Source organism: Calonectris borealis, chromosome 8 (genome assembly GCF_964195595.1).
Source record: "Calonectris borealis chromosome 8, bCalBor7.hap1.2, whole genome shotgun sequence".
NCBI classification, from domain to species: Eukaryota; Metazoa; Chordata; class Aves; order Procellariiformes; family Procellariidae; genus Calonectris; species Calonectris borealis.
In genome coordinates, this window is record NC_134319.1 from 31082489 (window position 1) to 31105370 (window position 22882).

The 22882-nt window shown below is 45.0% G+C and overlaps 1 protein-coding gene across 1 annotated transcript; it reads right to left on the reverse strand.

Annotated features, from left to right (window-relative positions):
* Window positions 1-1277: 1277 nt before the first annotated feature.
* Window positions 1278-20376, reverse strand: TMCO1 (transmembrane and coiled-coil domains 1). The gene is made up of 7 exons (XM_075156769.1): window positions 20193-20376; window positions 18521-18598; window positions 14985-15044; window positions 11339-11385; window positions 10657-10724; window positions 6963-7107; window positions 1278-1631 (listed from the first exon to the last, which is right to left on the reverse strand). The coding sequence occupies exons 1-7, from the start codon at window positions 20260-20262 to the stop codon at window positions 1533-1535; spliced, it is 567 nt and encodes a 188-aa protein (XP_075012870.1). The 5' UTR covers window positions 20263-20376; the 3' UTR covers window positions 1278-1532.
* Window positions 20377-22882: the final 2506 nt, after the last annotated feature.

Genomic DNA, 22882 nt, shown 5'->3' on the forward strand with positions numbered 1-22882 from the left:
CTCCAACAAAGCCGATTCACACAGGTAAGAGGCTGGGATGTTTCTGGCTTTGCTGCAGGATCAGGCCCTTGAACTAAGAGGCTACACAAGGGAAATAGGAATTACACAACCGGGGCTGCTCCCTGTGGAAGTTTGTAGCTACAGTGGACACAACAATAAGTTTAAAAAAAAAAAATGCTGCTTTAGAGCCAGGCAGCATCAGTATACAACAGATGCTTTCCTTTACCTGCCAAATACTCGTTTTTGAGAGGTAGAGCACTGAATAGAGGTTCCACACTCATGATTTATCTTTAAATAATCCTATAAAAGTGCCCCATACTTATTAGTGATAATTAATCCAATATTTAGTATTTAATATGGTATTGCACGTGCTCCACACTGCCATAAGGTGTTTCAGATTTATCCCCTTTTCATGCATCTAGTCAAAAACTCCCAGTAAGAGGCACCGCATGACAAACCTCTGGTCACCGAAGCAAGAAATCAATAGCCCCTATGGGCACTGCTTGCTTGAGGAAAACTGTTAGCCTAACTTGAGAGTGGCAGCAAGATCTATTCACCCCTTTTAAACAACGTGAGCAGGTTCCAGCTAGCAAGACTGATCCAGATAGTTATTTGGCGAAGCAGGAGACAGTGCAGAGAGCACCCTGGCCTAAGGAGGAAGCCTTAAGATGCATACTGATCATCAGTCTGTTTAGCAATAAACTAACGAGCATGAACAAAAATGCTGCTGTCATAACCACTCAGGCAATAAAGGGTTCAGTAGCAGTGGATGGTACTGACATAATTTAACAGTTTACTCAAGTTTGAAGGCCAGGTTTGTTTCTGTAATTGTGCAGATTCTGCCTAAGCAAGCAACTTTTACAGAAGCTGTACAATGCCACAAAAATCCCTGTGGGGCTGTACTCAGCCAGGAAGACGCAGGCTGACAGTACATCCAGAAACACTTGCAACCTCCAAGGGCAGCCTGGCACAGGGGCAGGTTCTGGTGCCCGCAGTCACCTGAGCCAACAAAAACCCTCAACCTCCATGCTGGAAGTTTTGCAGAGGGAGAACTAAGCACACCTACTTGCCCAGCTCCCTGCTACACAGGACTACACCCAGTATGGCCAAAGACAAAAGAGTCACTTCACAGGATGGTCGTTCTGAATTTTCCAAATTGTCTACTTTGCAGATCTCACTCTTGCTATCCGAGTTGATTTCCATGCCGTAAACTAAATCAACTGCACTGTATCAATGTATTCCTACTTGTCCTACAGTACAATTAAGAGACATCTAAATAAACATGCCCATGCCATTTATTTCTCAGAAACACCAGAAACAAAAGGTGAAGTTATCTTCTGAGAACTTTCTTGGTTTGATGAGCAAACAACTGCTGGTAGAATACTTCAAATGGAAGATGTTTCCAAGACTCTGGCCAATACTGCATAGACTGTTTTTGGACATGTGAAGCCTGGTGCAGAATCCCATCTTGTTACCTCCCAAAGGCAGTCTTGTGCACTGGTCAGACCTTCCGTGAAGGCTGTAACTGTGCTTTAGGAGAACTTCCCTGCCTGAGGTGGTGGGCCAAGGAAGCCCCCTGCTTGCTTGGTGGCAGCCCGGGAAGGAGCAAGACCGAGCATCTTCTGGATGTTCTGCAAAAACAAGAACAGAAGAGCAGGATAGTGTCAGACCACGATGAGGGAGACAAAGAGGAAGAAATTCCAACTCTGCTTACAAGTACAACCTTCCCACTAGTTTCAACAGATTCAGGTTCTCACCCACACAGCCTTACCAATCTGGCTACTATATATTGGACCTCTATCCCTATGCATTCAAAAAAGCTTAGCACAGAGCCAGACAACCAATCACAATGGCTACAATTAGAACTGAGCCACGCTCCCCCACCTCAACAAAAGCCTTCTGATCATTAAATCCATGTTTGGGTTGAGGGTTCTTTTCCACCTCCAGCTACACACCACATAGTCAGCTGGCAGGTACCTCGTTAATGTCTTTGCACACGGGTTGGTTTAAAAATCAACCTACAATAGTTATCTTTGCAATTTAACTGCAGTGCACACACAGCAGCAGGTTCCTAACATCTGCTCACAGGCAGAACCAAAGCAGCCCTCAAGTTCCAGTTTTCACAAGTTCCAGAAACCCCTGTTGATGGCAGAGTCTGAGGATCTGCAAGCTGGCGAGGAAGGCTCTCTCCTAACGCAGCCGGAATTTGGGTCAGCAACATGGCAACCAGAGTGTGTGCCAAGTCAGGAGCTTAGGCACAGAATTAACATGAATGCTAGTGATGCAGACAGAACAATGGTTCGGTGGAGACATGCAGTACAACAGGACATATGTAGCAAAACCCAAAAACTGACTATTGAGATGACCTCATCTGCATCTGAGCAGGGTGTTTCAGTGGAAAACAACAAACAAAAAGAATTAAGTAGCAGAGCGAGGCATTAGCTAAAAACTCACAGCAAAATATTTACATTTGATGTTTTCCTTCATTTTATGTGAAATTTCTTTTAAATTTTGCAACAATGCTACCAATTAAATTTAATTAATTTAAATTTTGCGACAAAGAGCTACCAGTTCTTTCAGTTTCATCCTTCACTGTAAATAACTACAGCTCAAGATGCTGCTTACACAGTGCAGGCAAAACAGGGACATGTGATGCAAGGGAAAGAAGAAAACAGCTGTGTCCTCCTCATGTCACCAGCTGAGTCCTAGCTATTGAGACAACAAAGGAGGAAGGAGGATTCTCTTCAAACCTGAGCATCCTCTCCAAAATAACTGTCAGGATAAGTCAGACAGCAAGGTGATAGAGTTCTTGAACTTTTTGATCATGGAAGGAGAGCAAACTTTAAAAAAAAAAAAAGCAGACAGAGCTTCATAATTCCATAGTAGCTAAATTTAAAAAAAAAAAAAAAAAAAATCGGGAATCATTCCAGGTGGAGACTATGGAAAGGAAGGTTTCAGCCCACACACAAGCATGAAAGTAAAGGAGGGGAACACTTGAAAGGGAGTTACATCAGGTTTAGTCCATGGCCTACATAAATCAGCCACTGGTTGATATTCAGCAACTGAATATATCTGAGAGCATTTCACTGTGGGGGACTCCTTCGTGTGGTTCCTTTTCTCAGAGCTTCCTTAGTCAAGAGATGGACAGAAAGAAGAAATCAAAAACAGCTAAGGGACAGATTCAGCAACACCAGAGGGTGCTGCAGAGTCAGCAGCAGGTAGGACCAGGATCCTACCAGTTTTCTACAGGCTCACCCGTGGAGTAGAGATCCTAGCAGAGCACCCATGGGAGCATGGAAGCGTGCACTGCCTCCTCCCTGTTCCTTTAAGTATCAAGAGAGAGGAGAACTCTGGTGCTAAATTTTACTCCATCTGCTTGAACAGTTCCAAGAGGAAGAGAGATGACAGCTTGTCTGTATGTGGATTCAAGACTACAGTCACTCTCCAGCATTATCCTTCCATAGTAGTCCCCTCCTTGCTGTGGAAGGCAGCTAGCCTCCTGCACTAGCTGCAAAGCAAGTATTGCTGGACAGCAGTCCTGAAGTCTACTCAGCTGGAAACACCAGGGCTGGGGCAAGGTCCTGCAGAAACCTGTCCTGTCTGCTGTGGGCCACATTGCACAAGGAAGTCTGCAGAGTCTACTTCCAACACAAACACGACCATCACCTTCAGGAGCAGGGAGGGAAGACCATAAGACTTAAGGATCCAAATTCCTCATCTGAGCTCTTCTGAACTTTCCTCAAATGACTGCAGGAAGGACAGGAGCTGCTTCTGCTTTTGTCTTAAAACCCAGAAGGAGCCTCAAAGACCAGGCAGCAAGTGGCTCCCTGCTACAAGATCAGGCCGTGTGGGAAAGTGCACTCCTAGCAGTAGGGATAATTGCTGGCTCCCTTTCCCACTGGGAACACGTTTCAGAGAGAAGCAGCCTAATCTACAGTTCAGGCATGTGTGAAAAGGAAATGAAGACCAGCAAATGCCTGAGGAATAGCAGCATATTCCTCTTCACAAACAGCACAGGTGAAGGCTGGGAGCTCAGAAACAGGGACAGAGGATGTAACCCTGACATTATGCCTCCCGCCCAGCCCAGCAGCAGACTTTCCCAGCTGAAACCCAACAGCTCAAGGACCCTAGGAAGGCCTCTCCCAGCAACCCTCCTCTCTCCAAACAGGAAGGCAGGAGGAACTAGGGGACAGGATTTACGTGCCAGGGAGAGCTGGGAACAGCGCAAAGGAAGTTACTCACTGCGAGCTGACTATTTCGGGAGATGCTGGCCAGGTCACAGGCAGCAAGCTTCCCAGTCTATGTTTGAAGAGTTTATCACCCTCACATGCCTGAGGACTACATGAAGAGACTGCCTGATGTTGCTACTGCCCATCCCACTAATGTCAGTTTAATCACCATCCAGTTAGTCTCCCCACCCTCACGTCCTCCCCTGCATTTCCCTCCAGGTCACATTTTTTTCACACATACAAGAGTTCCTCTACTTCTGAGCTCCATAGGGACGTGTCTCTTCCCTGCCTTTGATCCCTTCACAGGCAGCTCCAGGATTTAAGGGAAGGCTGAGGGATATACGTTCTCCTTAGTTTGTTCACAACCTGTTCCCTGACTTTTGATACACCTCCACTCCTCCTCCTGTGTCAGCAGCATCAAGCCAGACACCAACTCCCACATCAGTTCTCCTCCCTTGGGCTAACAGCTGTTTTGAAGCTGACCTGGGGAGAATTACCCTTTTGGACACAGTGAAACACAAAGGGTGACAAAGCTTTCACCTCCAAGGTCATCGAAAGCACGAAAAGCAAGTCTTTGGCACCATTTTAAGCCCTTAATTACTTTCTTCCCCTCTCCCCTGGCCTCTCACAGCCCTTCAAAGTCCTCTTCCCAATGCTGTTATCAGTTCTTTCAAATAGTAATAAAGCCAAGAGCAGGATGCCAGCAATCACAGCTTCAGTTCCTAGCTTTTGCACAAACTAAGTGGCTGGTCTCTGCCCTTCCCTCCATGTAGCAATGACGAAGAAACTGAGCTGCCTAACAGCTGGAGAACTGCAGGTATAGTTAACCACGATCACGTAGATAAGGCAGCACTATGAAGACTGCAATCTAACACTTCAGAACTAAAACACCCTTCTCCAGAGCAATAAAGTAACTTCCGTCCTCCACAGGGCCATCGGCATGAACTCTCAAGCACAAGTGCAATTTTTTTCCGGAATTTCTCTTGAAAGCCCAACCCACTGCGAACAGTTTGGCATTTCTGCCCAGAACCAGATTAGACCACCACTCAGTTCATGCTGTCTACTGATTTCACAACAGAAAACATCAGGAAATGCTCAGGACTAGAACTAACCACAGGAATTATATTTTTGGACAAAAAAAAAATCCATGGGGGATTTTTCAGCAAGGGAGTTCCCCTATCAACCCAATGGGTGCAGAAAAATCTTGCTGATGGTGCTATTTAGTTTCATATAATAATCTGCAACATTGGAAAGAAGGGACTTTCCATGTAACAGGTGAGCAACACAGAGCTGCACCAGACAAGATGGCCTGAAGGAACAGCATCAGACCACAGCATCCCAGGAATTCAGAAAGATGATCCTAAGAGCCAAAAAGGTCTCATTTCTTTCAAAGCAGCAAACACTGCTCCAGTTACTGGGAAGTGAAACAAGAATGAGGAAGCCCTTGGCCTTTGGTACTCTGAAGCTGGCCCTGCTTGGAGTGAGGAGTGGGCCAGATAACCTTCAGGTGACCCTTTCAACATAAATTATTCTACAATTCATTATCTGCTTTTGCACAGGACCAGACACGGATCCATTTCAGCACAAGCACCCGATATGGAGAGCTATGGAGAATTCGATTCACTAGCATGCACTTTGTGACTAAAGGAACTCTCTATTATTAAGCTGCTCCATCAACCTTATCCAAACTTCTGACAGCGGCTGGCATAACACACCACTTCCCTTTGCTGATCTGCTTTAAGTCTTTAAGTCCCTCAGCACCCCCTGAGGAAAAGCAACAAGTCAGTCAAGGAGAAAAGCGGCAAGAATTCAGAAAGTGAATCAAAGAAAAAGGAAATATAAATACAGAAGAGCAGATAATTTGCAGCTAATTGCACCAGCATTCATCCAGCCCCCCCCCGGCGCCTATTAACTTATCCCCAGCACTCTCTGGGGAAATTTGGCAAAGTAGACTTCTGATTGCACTGAGAAGGTCCACTTGTCCTCACCACTCATTCTGCTAGTGAACCTTCCTGAACAGGCACTTCCCTTATCCTCACTGATGCTTCTCTTTTCAAAAGATGGGACTAACCAGTTTCACTGGGGAGCTATGTGTAGCCTATTCTTGGCTTATCATACCAGACCCCCTTTCTGTGTCACATCCCTAACACTGGGAGAGACTTGATACCAAAGGTAAAGTTCTTAAGACTCTGAAAAAAATCAGGCAGTCAGCAAAAAGAGGAAGGACAAACTCAAAAGAACAGGTTTAACTCTTTCCTCACTTTCCTAGAATATTTATGGACTGATTGAATCTTTATAAAACCTCAAGCCACCAAGAAAGTTTCCCCTGAAGATGCTACACTTCTCTTTTCTCATATTACTGTAAAAGTCATAATTACTAACAAGCAGTACTTAGATCAGCTTCTAACGGAGACAATCTCTTGGTATGGCAATCCACAAAGTTATCAGACACACACACACAAGGAAGGCACCCATTTCTGCCAACTTTATCCTAGCACCTTGGTGCAAGTCTCCAGTCAAGTCTTCCACACCAGTCCAGGATAGCGGCTGTTTTTATGATCCCAATCTAGAATTGCTTTGAATATGAAGCATAGGAATGAAGGCAAACACAGAAACCACAAACAGATCAAAGATTATACCAGCAAAACTGGACAGCAGTAATAGTCTCCTCTTTAGGGATGGAGATGTGCTTTCCCTGCTCCAGGCATGCAAGAGACACAGCAATGTACTCACCTGTCTGATTGACATTGTGCAGAGAATGTAGAGGAAGATGAAGGAGCAGTCGGTGTAATCCTCACCCAGAAGATTGCGGTGGGAGAGACCTTGGATGTACGACAGGGGGATAAACGGAAGCTTTGCCACCACTCGACCATCAAATCTGGAAAAGGGAGCACTGGATCACAACTGAGGACAATAAGAGTCTTTCGCTATAGAAAGAACAAGTGAGCATCTTCAACAGGCCACCAGAGCAGACTAAGACCACATGGAAGGCTAAAAAGCCATCCGCCTTCACCAGATGTATAAATACACCTCTCTCTCAAAGCCTTCCATGCCCAATCATCCACAGGGTAAGTAGGCTTCCCCCAGTAACAGTTTTGCCATAGTCAGAGCCAAAGTGTTTGATAGTGATTTAAGTGATCAGCTGGACAAGCTGTTTCATAAAAATCTTGGTTAGTGTTTTGCAGTTTACTGGTGCATTTTATTTAAAAGTCAAATTTAGCAGATAACTTCCCAGAACACAGTCAGCACTTGAATAAAAGATAAGACGACTATCACCCTGCTGTATTGCAGTTAATGCAAGAAGATGGATTCTTTGCTTTAAGCAAAAGAGCATTTTTTTTAAGCAGAGCATAAACCAAAGACACCTTTTCCTTTCCTAGAGCAGCTATACTTCTCAGCACAAGAAGGATGCATAAGAGAGCCATCAACAGAATGCTTTTTAATACCAACAGTCTTCTCTACATTAGCTCTGAAGACAAAGGCAGTGCAAAGGCAGGATGATACCACATATTCCAAGCAGCCTGTCCTGCTCCTGGAACTCCTCCAGGTCCACATTCCAGGGCATCAGGCAGAGTGTGAATTCTGGCCAGTCTGCAAAGATTTCTCCCAATCCAGACAGTCGACCCAATCTTTTGAAGTAAGTGTGTATGATGCCTCATCAGCATGTGCATATTTGGATGTTATTTTCTCTGCATGTGCTGATTTTCTAACAGGTGTTTCTTGTTTCAAGAGATCCGAAATGAGCCTTCTTTCCTGTGGAGATGCATTCACACAGCTACAGCTCAAACACACGCCAACTTTGTTTACATCTCAGAGGCAGTTTGGCAAAAGAGCTAGGAACGGATGTTTATCTCCCTGTAACATCCCCCAGTGGTTTAAAATTCTGCGTTATTCCTGCTGTGAGAGCGACAAGTACTTCAGCAGTAGCACCCCGAGGTACCTGCTTTCAATTCCAGCAGGTTTTCACAGTTATCATGAAGGGGTACTGAAATGCACAACTCCTAGAGGAAGACAGAGAATTGATTGCATTAAAAAGTTTCTGACAAGAGAAAATTGAGACACACAGAGGCTAATTCCTCTCCCAGGAGAAATCCCATCTGCTTGGATGCCACCACTGCCACAGATCTCGCTGCCCTAGCTTACCTTTTAAGCATTCTGCTCTTTGGGTTTAAACCAGCCTTCTTGACACTTACATATCCTTCCAGCATGGTCCACCCTGCTGCCCCATTACTACTGACACTCTAAGAAAGAGAGCCAGTCATCACAGTAATTTCCATTTTGGCTAAGCTGGCACTTGGCAAAGGTGATGTGCCCAGCCACAGAGTAGCAGCGTCTGCATTGTACTTGTCCAAAGGGCGGCACATCATGCTATTTCCACACAATTCCTGCTCCTTTTGTCCCCCAGAGCAATGAACTCATCCAAGAACAGGAAAGGCAAGCAAATGAGGCTACAGCCAGTGCAGGTGTCAGCCACCCTCTTCCTCCTTTTCACACCACACCCACAGCACCTCCATGGATGACCTGGCAGTAGCAGCTTCCCAGAGGGAGCCTAAGAGCCTCCTGAATTCATAACTGAAGTACACTCCTCCTGAGACAAGCAGCTGCTCTTTATGCTATATCAAGAGAATGACAGTACGAAAGTGAGAACCAGCTCCCTCAAACCATTCTAGCAGCATCAAACAGTGCAAGTACAACCCACCAAAGCTGCCATTCAGATACAAATGCACTAGCTACCTTGTACTGAGACCAGGAGCAAAAATTTAACTATCTAGCCCCAAAGGCAAGACAGCCAAATCTTTAGATTTTAATTCAATAGCCTCAGTTATTAGCAAGAAAGCTATTTCAATTCCAACAATCAGTGAGCTCTCTGGATACTCCTGCCGTTCATGTTCAGGTTCCCTCTAAAGAAAGAGACAGTTAAAGGAAAGATATGCCCAAAAGCTTAATGTCAACTCTGTGGCTTGTAACATGGTCTCTGTGGAGGAATCCTCAAAAGAGGAACAAGACAAGTAAACTTGGTGGTCTTAAAGGAGAAGAAACCAATAAACTGATTTTTTAGGTTAATATCTATGGAAGGAGAACCACACGGGATTTAACCAAAATCAATTCCTTCCTAAAGCTCTTAAATGAACTTACAGTCCTGTAACACTTGTCAGTTGTAGCACTCTCTGAACTGCCTCTCCCCAATCTAGGAAAGTGAGCAGAGTAGGGTGGGGTTTTTTTAGTTTGTTTTTCAGTTTGTTTCAGGGGCAGAGGTGGTGGTGGTGTTTGTATTGCAGCCAAATAGCTAGGCAAGCACTTGAAGGCCTCAGGTGCAGCACTATAAATCCCCCACAGATGCTATGTTGCCGGGCACATGACTCACAACGCACCTCCATCCCTGCTAAGGACTACAGTGAAATGAGACATCAATGACTCAAGACTGTACCCAAATTTTTAAGTCCTTTAGTGCTGTGTTCATCTGCTTAGTTTCACAGCATTCCAGAGAATGCTAGATGCTCAAATCTGACTAAGCTGAATAAAGAAAGAGTCCACACAGGGGCACTTCTGTTACTATATTACCCCGTTTGCAATTTATCCACCCGCAGGTCTGCAGTAAAATAACAATTGACTGTATCCTGGGGACTGCCAGCGCAGAGGCCAAAGGTTTTGATGCCCAAGAATATAAATTCCTGTTTGCAGGACAAGTATATTGGCTAGATATTAAGCAGCCTCCCAAAGGTTATACTAGCCATATTCATGTTACCTTCAGATTTAGCAGCCAATGGGAAGTTCACATTTCAAGATTGAATCAAGTTTTAAAAGTCAAGCACAGTCTTTCAGTTTTGCATGTCTGAAACAAAGCTGTTTATAACCATGCAAACCAGTTTGGGCTTTTTTTTGTCTTTGTTTTTTTAAAACTAGACCTATCCCAGGTCATTTTTAAAGCAAAGGAAGATTAGAGCCCATGCCTGGACCTGTTAGTATTTTGACTCTGATCACCTTAAGTAGGGCAACAATGAACTTTGCAATTACAGCTCATTTCTAAGGGCAAGGGAGCTGACACAGTTTTGCTTGCGAGAGCATTCTTTGGACACACTATTATAGCAAAGCCAAAGAAGCTGAAGACTCTAGTTGCTTGCCTGAGATCTACCAAACTTGCCCTTATCAAGATGTTCCCAAGCAGAAGGGATGGTACACCTGTGTCTAGACTGAATGCAATTTGTTCAGTTTGATTGCATTCAGCATGCAGTGTTCTCTCTTGAGCAGAACATGCGTGTGGTGACCAAACACCGCATCTTCATATGAAATATTGATCCATTTTATACAGATTAGTTATGGTTCTTGGATGGACTCTGTCACTGTAACACTTCAGCTGATAGAGGGAAGGTGGAGAATATATTCACCATGAAAATTTAAGAAAAATCCAGAAAGTTGATATACTTACATGGAGTTAAACATTCCCATCAAGGCAGTGAAGCAGAAGCCAATGGCAAACATGGATTTCATCCGGACCTGCAAGCAGAAAGGTCAGAGATAATCAAAACAACAGGCCTACACTGAGGGATTATGGGCTCACACCCTTAAGAACAGGCTTTGTACAGCATCACTGGAATCTAGAAGGAAAAAAGATAATCCAGAAGGCCAGAGGGATTGTAAAAGTGACTGGAGAACTTCCAAAGAGAAGTTCGGTCAACAGCTGGGTACAAAGGCAGCCACAGAGTGGACCACTGATGTGAAGAGCTGCTTCGGGGGGTGGGAGGGTGGGGCGGGAAGTGCTCAAGAACTGTCCTGTTACATTCCACAGGTTGGTTATTCCTCCTTAAGCCTATGCAACCTATCAGCAGGGGATCATTTTGAAGACTGAACTTACAAGAGGAAGTCAGACAATTCTACTTTGAAATCATCATGGAGACTTATAAAGATGAAAATAGCTAAGACTGGGCATGCGATGAAGCAGTAACTGCTGAAGAATTCTGTGGCTCATACTAAAATCTGTAGCTATTAGAAATCATCCAGAAGGACCTTTCAGGAGGAAAAGCCGCTATGTCTGCCAATTGAACAAAGTCTTTCTGTTGGAAAGCTGACTGAAATCTTCAGCAGTCGGGAACTGGCTTTAATTTTCTTACCATTGACAAGTCTCTGTTGTTATTCTTCAGTTTCTCTTCTTGTCTCTCTGCAACGACAAAAACAACAACAGTTATAATCAGTTATACCAACCTAGAAACCAGAGTGTTTTAATTTCCAGGAAGACTTAACCTTCTTGGCTCTCCAGACAAATAACACTTCCAAAACCAACTCCAGCTCTGTACGCCAGGGAGTAGATAGTGAAAAACTGTACATAGCCAACTGCTTCTCCACCACAGCAACATGCAGCAAAGCTGGCACAAAAGAGGAGGAGGCTAGAATCACATTCAGCACTTTTGAAAGAAATGCACAGAATGTCAAATTTGCTAACTCAACCAACTAACACAGTAGCATGAACAATGTTGCCAGAAAACAAAGACAGTGCCTCTATATCACACTTCCGAAAGACAGCAGTCTCAATTTGCTGCACACCAGGCTCACCCATTATAAATACATTATATAAGAAAGGATTTCATTTTGGAGGTGTCAGAACGGACTCCGAAACTGTATACAGAGCCAGGAGCCGCGCCTCAGCAAGGCTAATATCCTGCTGGTCTTAGTAATGAATTTTGGACCCTTGTCACACCTAGAAGATTCTCCAAAGAGGAAAGATATTTTCTACATTAATTTCAGTAACGTGTGTATTACTATGCTTCGCAGAGAATACTTGAAAATACTACTTTGGAAATTTAGTCTGTCCTTAAGTTGCCACAAACTTAAAAGATGCCCAGTTTTCTGAGAGGGCATTTTCCATGTCCTTCATTGGAGGACTGCTCTGGCCTTGAGCATTATCCACCACCTGCCACCTTTCTTGTCCCACGTCCCCATCGTCCCTTGTGCAGTACGCTCCACTCGGACTGAGGATCCAGAGAGGCAGCCAGTGCTTGGAAGCAACACCTAACTGAAGTAAGGATGTGGACGATGAAGAAATATCCAAAGAACAGTGTGAGCGAAGAGAGGGGGGCTGCAGGAGGACTGTCAAGGGCTATACAGCATGCAAGTTGTCCAGTGGTTCCCTGCTGAAGTTTCAGTACAAGAGGCCCACAGTGTAGAAGCTCAACAGTTATCTTTCAAGCCCCTGCTAAATACAGGGACTCGCAGTAAGCGTTATGAAAAGCAATAGCAACACCCCTATCCAATTTCTTAGAATCCTTATTGCTATTTTCAGTTGCTCCTAACTACAAACCATCCACTGTGGCAGGAACTTTCCAGACACCTGCTTCCTGACCCAGGTGGAGAGTTTTGTTTTGGGACATTTCACCATCCACAGGCCAACTCTTTAGGAATCACATTTGGCACAAATACTTGTTTTTTCCCTCTGCTACATAACTAACTATCTATTTAGATGGGCTAAAGGTTACATAGGGAGAAAGAATACAGCCCCAATCACCCAATATACCGGACCTGTTCCTCACCCATTTCTACAAATTCAAATCAAACAGGCTCTGGGTATCCTACCACCTTACATAAATAGTCTACTCCTACGGCCCAAGTCATACATAAGCAGCTTTTAAGTACTTTGCTGTACAGCTGGGTAGAGGCACAGAGAAAGAGGACTGGGTCAACAAGCAGCACCCTGGGGTCCAAAGTCTTATTCTGCTCATTGGAACACAAACCATGAGGATACAGGCATACAGCAATAATCTTATTTGCCAGCATTGGGTTTTTGTTTTGTTTTTTTTTTTTTTGTTGTTTTGTTTTGCTGTCTAGCCAGCACTCATGTGGACTCCTGGGAACATCACTGTCTTCTTCTAGCGGCACATGGACGCAGAAAGCAATAGCAAAGTTTAAGCTAACAAACGCACTCCTTAAGCTGAAATGACAGAAGGCTGCACCACGATGTTAAAGGTGTCCTGTTCAGCAGCGTGAAAAGAGGTTTAGACACAATGTGACTGAAGTCTGTTCACTTTAGACTTAAAAATAAAAAGTTTGATAAGTAGGAAACACCAAATTAAGCCTTCCCATGCAACTTTCTCCCTATCTCCTTGTGCATATGCATGATTCATCCCTTACGTAACCAAGCAATATCATACACACACCTCCTGCCTTATTCTGTGTACAAAACAGATGGTAACTGAGGCAGGTCTGTACCACAGCTGTGACTTATCTGTAAAGCTTCAACTCTTTTTTTTTTTTTTTTAAACTAGAATGGTAGAATTTAAAGGAACTCCAGCACAAGTAAATTTGCTGTTAAAACAATGCTACATCTTGCAGAATGATTCGATGTCCAGTAAGTTACTGGGATCAGAGATTTCAAAAGCAGTTAACAGCTGTGAGTCATTTTCTGGATGTCCAGCTTGACATTTAGGGTCTGATTTTTCAGAAACACTAAGAATTCAGCTTCGCCTGAAAACAAATGAGACACTGAAGTTATGCGGCACTTGCAAAAAGAAAAAAAAAATCAGTCTCAGTATCTTAGGCTTGGCCAGCAAGCATCACAGCAAACAAAATCAGTGGTCATTTCCTAAGTTCCATTCTTAGTCCCTTTGTGCTTTGTTTTTCATTTGCAAAACAAGATTATTTCAGTATATAAAAAAATTGGTGGAGCATCTGAATTCCTCAGATTCTACTGTTTATTAGTTTAGTCCAAGCACAAGTAAAATATTCTCTGCTGGGAACATAGCTTGGATAGTGCTCTGCAAAAAAGTCATTGCCACACATTCAAAAGTGACCACATGTTACAACAGTATGTAACACTAAAAAGTTGCCTTATCCACCAAGTAGTATTCATCCCATGCAGGGATTATTCAAGATTAAGAACTGAAAATGCACAAGAGGAAGAATTTTGGCTCCTGTCCCTTCAGGAGTCTAACGATAACAGGTTTTATACCTAGGAAGAACTGTTTGAAGATATGTTTATAATTATTCCCAAGCTTTGTACAGATCAAATGACTAATCCAGCTACCTGGTGTTACAGAGGAATGAGGAAACCAACTCCCAGGAGCTCTCAGAAGTGTTCCTGCCACAAGTTCTGTAATACTTTAACTGGGCTTTGCTGCACGTTTTACTTTAGAGTCCTGCGGATAACAGAACTTTCTAAAGCTCTCCATTAACCATCTACCACATTGTTCTTGCATAGTTCAGTACTTAAAGAGTTACCTTTACCCAGAAAGACTTAAGCTTATTGACAATGAAAAAGAATGGAAAAATAAAACACTACTTAAAATTGAGCAAAACTAATTTAATCAAACTTGAAATAAATCTAAGGGCAGTCAGAGTTAACATGCAAACACGTTCAGCTCTGAAGTATTCAAATGAGGAAAAAAAAAAGAAAGATCCAAAAATCACAATCATACAGTCATACAGCAATTGCAAGCTGACAGTGCACTGCAGCAAAGAGCTTTGACAACAGAAGTTAATAACAGTCATGGATCCAAAGGCTCAAATCGGAGAGAAAGGCAACCAGTTCAGCAAGAAGTGCTGCTTCTCTCAGTGATGCTGCCCTTCTCTGCATTTAACTAAAACTATCAGGAGGCTAGATGTCTCCTGTCTTGGAAGAGTAAGGCAAAAGCGTTCATATTCCAGTCATCAAACCAAGAATCAGCTCTAGTAATAAGTAGTTTTGAAAGGAAGTAAAGGATAGTCACTTCTATAAGTTTCTCAACCTTCCCTCGTTCTTGGGGCACCGCACTCCTCTCCCAGTCTTACCTATTTTCTTTTTCTGCTGTCGGCCTGCTGATTCAGTTATCGTTTCTTTCTTCTTTTCCACTGCCAAGTGAAAAGAGAGATATTCCACCATTTCTGCATAGGGATACCACCACCCCTTTTCCACACACCAAACAAAACATTTCATTCCTTTAGAGAACAGGGGCACAAAAGGAAGCTAGGTATGACTAAGAAGACATTCAGAATCAGTAAGTTATAAACCACCAATGCTGACTCCACCAAACACTTAAAATAATAAAAAAAATTCAAAACCCTGGATGAGATATCAGAATATTTAAAGGGTTAATTTTAAACTCTGTCAAGAGGTCATTACATTGTTAACTGAGCAGTCTGGGGACAATTTTGGCTCAAATGACCCTTGCTGATTTGTCATTAGTACTAGACAGTACTTTTGATTCAGCAAGTGTAATGAAAAGAGCTTTGTGGCAAGCTCTGCTCCCGATTATCTGCAGTGGGAAGCAGAATACAGGAAAGCCTGTGTTCCTGTACATCCCTTCTTCACAGGCAGGCATTCTCAGGGGAAATGCTGTCCAAGCAGTCGGCCACAGCCTCTCCATTCTTCAATTAATTAGTACTGAAGCATTTCCAATATTTTAAAGTAGAAGCCTAAGCTCAAAGTTACTAAGACCCCAAATCAGACACTCACCAAGCATCTGCAAACAACTACCACTGCAGCAAAAAAGGCTAACATAAAGCCAGCATAGTGAACTTATAACACAGTAAATGGGCTGCTCAACTGCAAATGCTCTTCTACTGACAGCAAGAAGAGCTTTTGCAGAAAGTAAGAGACATTTTAATTTAAGACCTAAAACAAGAGTACTACAAGAAGTGAGGATGATAAAGCGTGGCTATGGTCTAACAACAGATAGCAACCCTTTATTCACTCTAAACTCTTTGTAGCTATACTCTACCAACGAATAGACTTGGCTCCTTGTTAGCTCACAGAACCAGCTAGAGACCTGAGCCTTAGGACTCTTCTCCCATAGGAAGCACTAGCTGCGCACAGATCTAGCCTTGATTTCAAAGCACAAGTGAAATAAAGCCAGCCTTTAAAGTCACACAAGGATTTGTAGTGCTGGCTTCTGAAATGCCTGAGATATGCGAGTCAGCCACAACTGCTAAGAAAACCACACTAGCCCGAACAAGATACCTAAACATCATCTCTTCCATGGTAATGTAGTAAGATGCAATTGTTTTTTCCAAAGAACAAGCATATCTCTGATGGGCAGGCTAGCACAAGGGCAAAAAACAGGCAAGTCTGCTCAGAGGGAATGCTGGAGAGAGGTGCCAGATGACACAACACACCCAGTGCTCACAGAATGCTCTCTCCACAACCTTCCTTATGCCAAATCCAGCTGGGGGATCCTGATCAGTCCATCCCAACCCTAGTCCACATAACCCCATGGCCCCCAGCTCTAAACCCAGCTGGAGAACACTTTAACTCTTTTCAGGCCTACCTATTGCTCCCAGCCCTAACAAGAGGGCTCCTCCAGACCCCAGCTTCGCTCTAGACAGCACTATTAAGCCTTATGCCAACCCCAAAGAACTCTACAGCCCTACTTCCCTTATGGTTCCAGCAGAAGAAATAACTGTCAGGCAGTCTCGCAAGCCTGTCCTTGGGAACATACATGACAACACAGCAGCAATTCTAGATAGCCTTTAGCCTTGCAAATTTACCACTACATTTACCCCAGAACATTTACTATAACCTCTGCAGCAGTCTCAGACAATGCTGTGCCTCTCAACAGAAATAAGAGGACAGGAAGAGATGAAACCAAGGCCTGAGTAACAATGTCTGCTCAAGCACACTACTTGGCCCATCTGTTTTTGCAAATCCTAAGGATTGCTAGGACTCTCATGGGAGAGATTAAAGATCTCAAATGTGTTTTTTCCTGTTTCAGATGTGTTAGATAACAGCTGAAAGGTGTGGCTCAAGTGGTCTACTTTGCAAGTTGTCTGTAAGCCATCAGGTCAGCCAGCTGTCCTTAGCACAGGAGAGAAAAAAACACCCACACAAAAAATAAAGCTGAATTTTTAGTGACTCCTTATTCGGTTTTACTTTTTTTTTTGTTGGGGGTGGGAAAATCAAACATGGAGATTAGAAACTAATTGAAATGCATGAACCTCACATCTTTCCCTTCACAGATTATAGCCTAGATACCAGGAGAGCTATAAAAACAAACAGCATTAAACTCTTACAGCAATCATTAAGCCCCAGAGATTAAGCCCTGCTAACTGCTTTTCAAGTTCCACAGCACAAACACACTAGGACATTAACTCTAAGTTTTCAGCTGGGTTTCAACTACCTCTCTAACTTGCTCTTCTGGGGCTAATTCTACCCTACACATTTTTGTCAGTCAAGTGGGATTAAAGCGAGGCAGGCAGAGATGCAATCCCCATCTGATACTGCTGTGATGACAAAAGCCCCCAATTTAGGAGCTGTGACACAAGCATGACTATACTTCAACTCTTTAGTTTATTTTGCCCAGGGGAAGGCTGGAATAAGCTAGACTGGAAAGAGCATGCTTTGATAATATTGTTCTCTCACACACTAAGAGCGCTGACACCACGGTGAAATATTTTTAAGGTAAAACGAGCTCAGGCTTGGCCCCAGTTGTTGTGTGCTGTCTCTTACTGCTGCAACTTGTGTAGGGCGCACACAGTTGAGTTTGAAAGGTCAGCTGAATTTCTCCTCTGCTCCCTGGCTTCTGATACAGACAGGTCCACTGAAACACTCCATGCTCAGACCCTCCTGTTGACCATTCCTCTTAATATCCAATGCATATCTTCTGGACTGCTCACCCTCAGCTCCCTTTTCTCTTCCTCCCTCATTCTTTGTTCAACCCCTCCCAGGCCTCTCAGATCTCCTCTCTATCGAAGTAACCTGGGACTTTTTTCCTAATCAATTCTATTTGTTTCCAGTTTACACTAGTATAATTTATTTTTATATCAGCTGATAGCTCAGACCTTTCTATCATGGCTTTGTCTTTACTCATCCCCCACCATCAATCATCACTTTCAATCTTTACATATAATGCTTTCCTCTTGTGGTATTCATTATTCAACCCTAGCTCTTTCTTACTACAGATCTCAAATTCTCCACTGCTCTGGAAAAGCAGAAACTGCATCTTTGAACTTGTTTCAGGCATTGAGAGGAATCTACATATACAGACACTGGCTACTGATGTTCAGAAAAAAAGATGCCAGTACTGATCTCTTACTCCCTCCCGTCCTCTATTAAGAGAAGGGGCAATTCAGACAAGGCACCCGGTCTTTGTACTAACCTTCCCTCCAGCAAGCGACGAGAATTAAGGACAGAAATAAGTCCCCTCAGTACAGATTTGTATAACTTGTAAAATTAGGCTCCTATGAAATCCAAGCCAAAGAAAGTTCTCTGCCTCAGCAGAAGGGGCAGCAGGAATTTCTCAGAGCACAGTCTCTATTGAATTTGACCTCTGCTAAAGCACGATATAACAAGAGCAGCAAGACACATTCTCTAATATCTGAAGAGTACTTACACTTCTTGCTCTGTTTTTCCACTTCAGCCTTTAGTCTCTTGTATTTGTCTGTTCGGTATACCAGCACCCAAGTTATACCTGAAACAAATACTCAGCAAATAACTAGATAAGTAAAGACCTCTTGCAATAATAGGGATACAAGTTAGCAAATACATATGCAAAAAAATACACGTCATGTCTACAAAACCACATTATAATACAGCAAAGGTACCACAAATCACTGGAAAGCTGTATCATCACTTTCCTTCAAATCCCCTTTTCAAGTTCCATGTAGCAACGGTACCTATAAATTAAATGTCTTTAGAAATTACCGGCTATCTTACTGAGCACTGCTGTTTTGTGGGACTCATTCAGTTCCTTCATGCTCATATTAACCAGCTGTTGCTCACCTTAAAACCAGGAGCTGATTAAGGCAATAAACATCTTTGTGTTCTGCATTTTCATAGCACCTAATTAAGGCCTGAGGAATAATTCCCACTCCTACCAGGACCTGCCCGTTAGTAGTGGCACATTTTGAAAAGGCAAATAGAGGTATTAGGCTAGAAGAGAGCTCAAGAGATTCTCTAGCCTAACACCTTGCACTCAAACATAATCAAAACGAGTTACGCCACAAGTGCAGAACCAGTGGTTTGTGAACAGTTTAATCTGAGCTCCTACAGAAAGCTTTTGGCCCTTTTTTTGGCTTTGTTTTATTAACAGGACTGTGCTACTGAGAGCCAGGGATCACTAGCTGCAGAGAAGGGAACCCTGTAGGTGCTTCTGAGATCAACACAGCTTTGTGCTGTGAAAGGCAACAGGTGTGTACACAACTTAACCCCAAAGGCAACGCAGTAGGGCTCCTAAAAAGCAAGTATGATATTCCACATGAGACTTTCCCTGCCCTTGAATGCCCAAAGACAGTGTCTTGCAGCTCTGGTACAAAGGAGATTTTGGGATATAGCTCAGTGGCAGGAAGAGGGAGCAGCCTCTGACTTTGACTGCCCCAAAAGGGATCTATCCAACCTGTCTTTAAAAAGCTGCATCTATTTCAACACCCTACCATTTAAAAAGCCTTTTCAAGCAACCAATCTAAGTCACCATCACTGCAAGTCCAGGCAATTTCTTCACAGCCTTTCCGCAAGAACTACAGAAAACCAGCAGTGTCCTCTTTCAGGCACACTGAAAACTGTTAGCCCATCCTCCCACAGCCTTCCTCCTTCTAGACCAATTCCCACCACTTCATATCAGAGCTCAGTTTTGTTTAAGAGTTATTCACTGCTACTCTCCGGGGTACCTACACTCTGCCTATACCGGCCTCCAAGCACCAGGCCTCAGGTGGCCCTGAGTAACTGAACCTTGTTTCACACCCTCACTGGCCTGCTTTCCCTCCGACACACGCTCTGCCTTCCGTTCCGCCCCCCCTCCCCAGTGACCCCAATCCCGCCCTTCAACCCGCTCCCTCCCAGCGCTCGGGGCCGACGCGGCACAGGCGAGGAACAGCAGCCTCCCGCCAACCCTCTCCCGGCCACCCCGGGACCTTCCCACGCCTCCCACGGACGGCACCACCGGGCCAGGAGCGGCCCCAAGGCCTCCCCGGTCCTCCAGCGCCCGGATAGGCCAGGCCAGGCCCCACCGGCCCGCGGCTCGCTGAGGGAGCGACGCCGCAACCCGCCCCAGGCCGCCCGGCACTCACCCTCGGCCAGCAGCGCGGTGCACACGGAGATGAAGACGATGAGGAGGGTGTCGGCGAACATGGTGCTCATGATGGTGCCGCCGCCACCCCCCTGCCCCGGTAACGCCGCCGCGCTCCCGGAAATAGACCCCGCCACCCGAGAGCTACCGGGGACCACGTCGCCTAGCAACAGCCGGAAGCGAGCCCCCGCGCTTCCGGGAGATGACGCCAGCCAATCGACGCGGCGCTGGGAGAGAAGCCGCGGGAAGAGCGATGGGCGGGGAAAGCGCGAGCAGGCGCTGCTCTGATTGGGCGAGGCGGCTGTCAATGCTGGCGGCGGGGTCCCGCCCCTCCCGCGGGCCACGGGAAGCGCGGCCTGGTGCCGCCGCGCAGCCTGTCATGGCGGCGGGGGTGGGGGTCCCCGGCCACGGCTCTCTTTGGGGAGCGGAACCGGGACCAGGCGTCATCCCTGTGGCTGGGGGGGGGGCCTGTCCTCCTTCCCCAGCACCCCCCAAGTCCCACACACCTGGTTCTGGGGGTGCCCAGGCCCTGCGCAGGGCCCATGGTGGGGTTCCCGCTGCCAGCACTGCTCTCCCGGTGCCTTGCTGGGCCGTGGTGCCCCGCACGGCTCCCTCCGAGCCGCTCTGAGGCTGCTTCCAGAGGAAGATGCACAGGGCATTTGCTTTTGTTGAGCATTCCCGCCACAGTCACCAAGGGGTTGTATGGAGCAGCCTTCCTGGTTTCTAAAATTGTGCCCTGGGTTAATTTGCCAATGGCATGAATATCCTCTTAGCGTATAGCGGCGGGAGGCCTTTCGCTAGGATCGAGTATTTAAAAACACTGTTGCCTGCCATTTATTGGGATTTGGCCCGTTCTCTCCTCGTACAGCCAGCAGAGGAGTACTGCATTCAGTAATTCAAAGGGTTGGAAGCAGGGAAGTAAATCTTACATCGCTGTACGTGTGTAAAATATTCGCAGATGGGATGAGACTAAGAACACCACTAACGAGGACAGTGAAATAATGGCAAGGATTTAGCAGAGAGACTAATTGACTTTTATTGAGGCTCCAGCGGTTACACCTGGAGCAACAAAACTAGACCAAATCCACAAGTTGTAATGGGGTAAGGAGACCTAGAAAGCAGAAATACAGAAAAGGAAACAGGGCAGGCAGGGAAGGGCAGGATTCTGCCTGTCCTTACATAATGGAGGAGTTTGCCATCCGTGAAGAGTGATGCACTGTGGGATTACACGTGCAGAGCTGAGTGAAAAATAAGGAAGGTAAAAAGCCCTGCCGTCGCCCGTAAGTTCAACACTCCATTCAAAAAGACAGTGACAAACCCGTCATTCAGAGAAGGCAGCGCAAGTAATAAGTGAGGGTGTGAGATTAGACAGCAAACAAATCCTCCGGGGCCTAGTGACATTTGCATACAAGGAAACACGAAAGCCGCATGTTGCAGGTGGCTACGCAATGAGTCCAGGTGTCACTGAAAGTTGCAGCTAAGCACCCTCTGTGCCCCAAGGAAAGTCCCGGTGCCGCCTCCGGGCACGGGGAGCTTTCTGCAAGATCGGGGGAGAACTGAGAACAGAACCTGGCCATGAGCAACGGGAGTCCGGTGGGAGGGAGGAGAGGACTTGAGTGAGAGCTGTCAGGGAGACAGGGATGAAATTAAAGATGGATATTTCAGTTTAGGGTGAGCAGCAGGAAGATATTAACAGCTGATGATGTGGCAGGACCCATGATAATATTTTGTGCCCTGCTGTGTGCCACCTCATGCACTTGGCTTTGCTGTGTGCTGTCCTCTGCCCTCTCTCCCTCTCTTTAGAGCTTCCTGGCTTTCCTGGCTGTGAGATGTATCGGTATTAATCAAGGCAATATTTGGAGGTAGTTTCTTTTATATTGCTATGGGAAATGATTCACACGGTATCAGTTATCGATACTTGAACATGGTCTTTCACAGAACAATTGTGCAGCAGAGGCCAGGCCAGGAGGAGACAGTCAATGACATGAACGTCTTTCCTCTCTAGTGTCCATGCTTTGAACTGGAGGTAGAGGTGACACGGGGTCTCTGTAATTTCATCCTGTCATTTTGAATCACACCAGGATCCTTATCAGCAGGTTTTTTTCAGACAACAGAAGGCATATTACCCTCAATGGCATTTCCTTTTTAAAACAGCATTCTGTGCTTTGATCAACATGTAAAGGACAGATGAAGAGTTGGGTGCAGTTTGATTTGTTCTAACAAGCCTGGGATATGAGAAAAAGGAAAACATTTCCATAGTACATAGCTCTGGACGCATGAGTTAAGGGCCAGTGCAATCTACAAACATTCTAGCTACAGCAGAGGTAATATTTATGGAGGCAACCTCAAAACCAGATTAGAGAGAGACATGTCCAAACAGATTTCATATACTGAAATGTCTGGACTTAAACTGAGCAAAAGGTTAAGTTGCTTTGCACAGTATGTTAGTGACTGGCAGCTAGGAAGAAGAGTGTGTAAAATTCTCAGATAAGTTTTGAGGAAAGATGCCACCTAAAACTAACTGGGACTTGGATTTGATTCACTTCCAGTTTACAGCCCTGGCCTGGTTTTGAAAGAGACGTTAATCTGACCTTTGCAAATTCTCCTTGTGTTCTGTATAAATAAGCCTTGAATATCCTTAGCTCGTACCCCTCGAGGGCCCATCAAAAGGCGTTTACTTATCCTTCCCTC

What these genes read in the sequence shown, in the direction of transcription:
- TMCO1 (XM_075156769.1), bottom strand. Translation starts at nt 20,262, where the DNA reads ATGAGCACCATGTTCGCCGACACCCTCCTCATCGTCTTCATCTCCGTG. An exon ending in CACCGCGCTGCTGGCCGAGG is followed by an intron (nt 18,599 to 20,192) that starts GTGAGTGCCGGG and finishes TATTTGTTTCAG; the next exon opens with GTATAACTTGGGTGCTGGTA. An exon ending in ATGGGAATGTTTAACTCCAT is followed by an intron (nt 7,108 to 10,656) that starts GTAAGTATATCA and finishes TCCCTTTTCCAG; the next exon opens with ATTTGATGGTCGAGTGGTGG.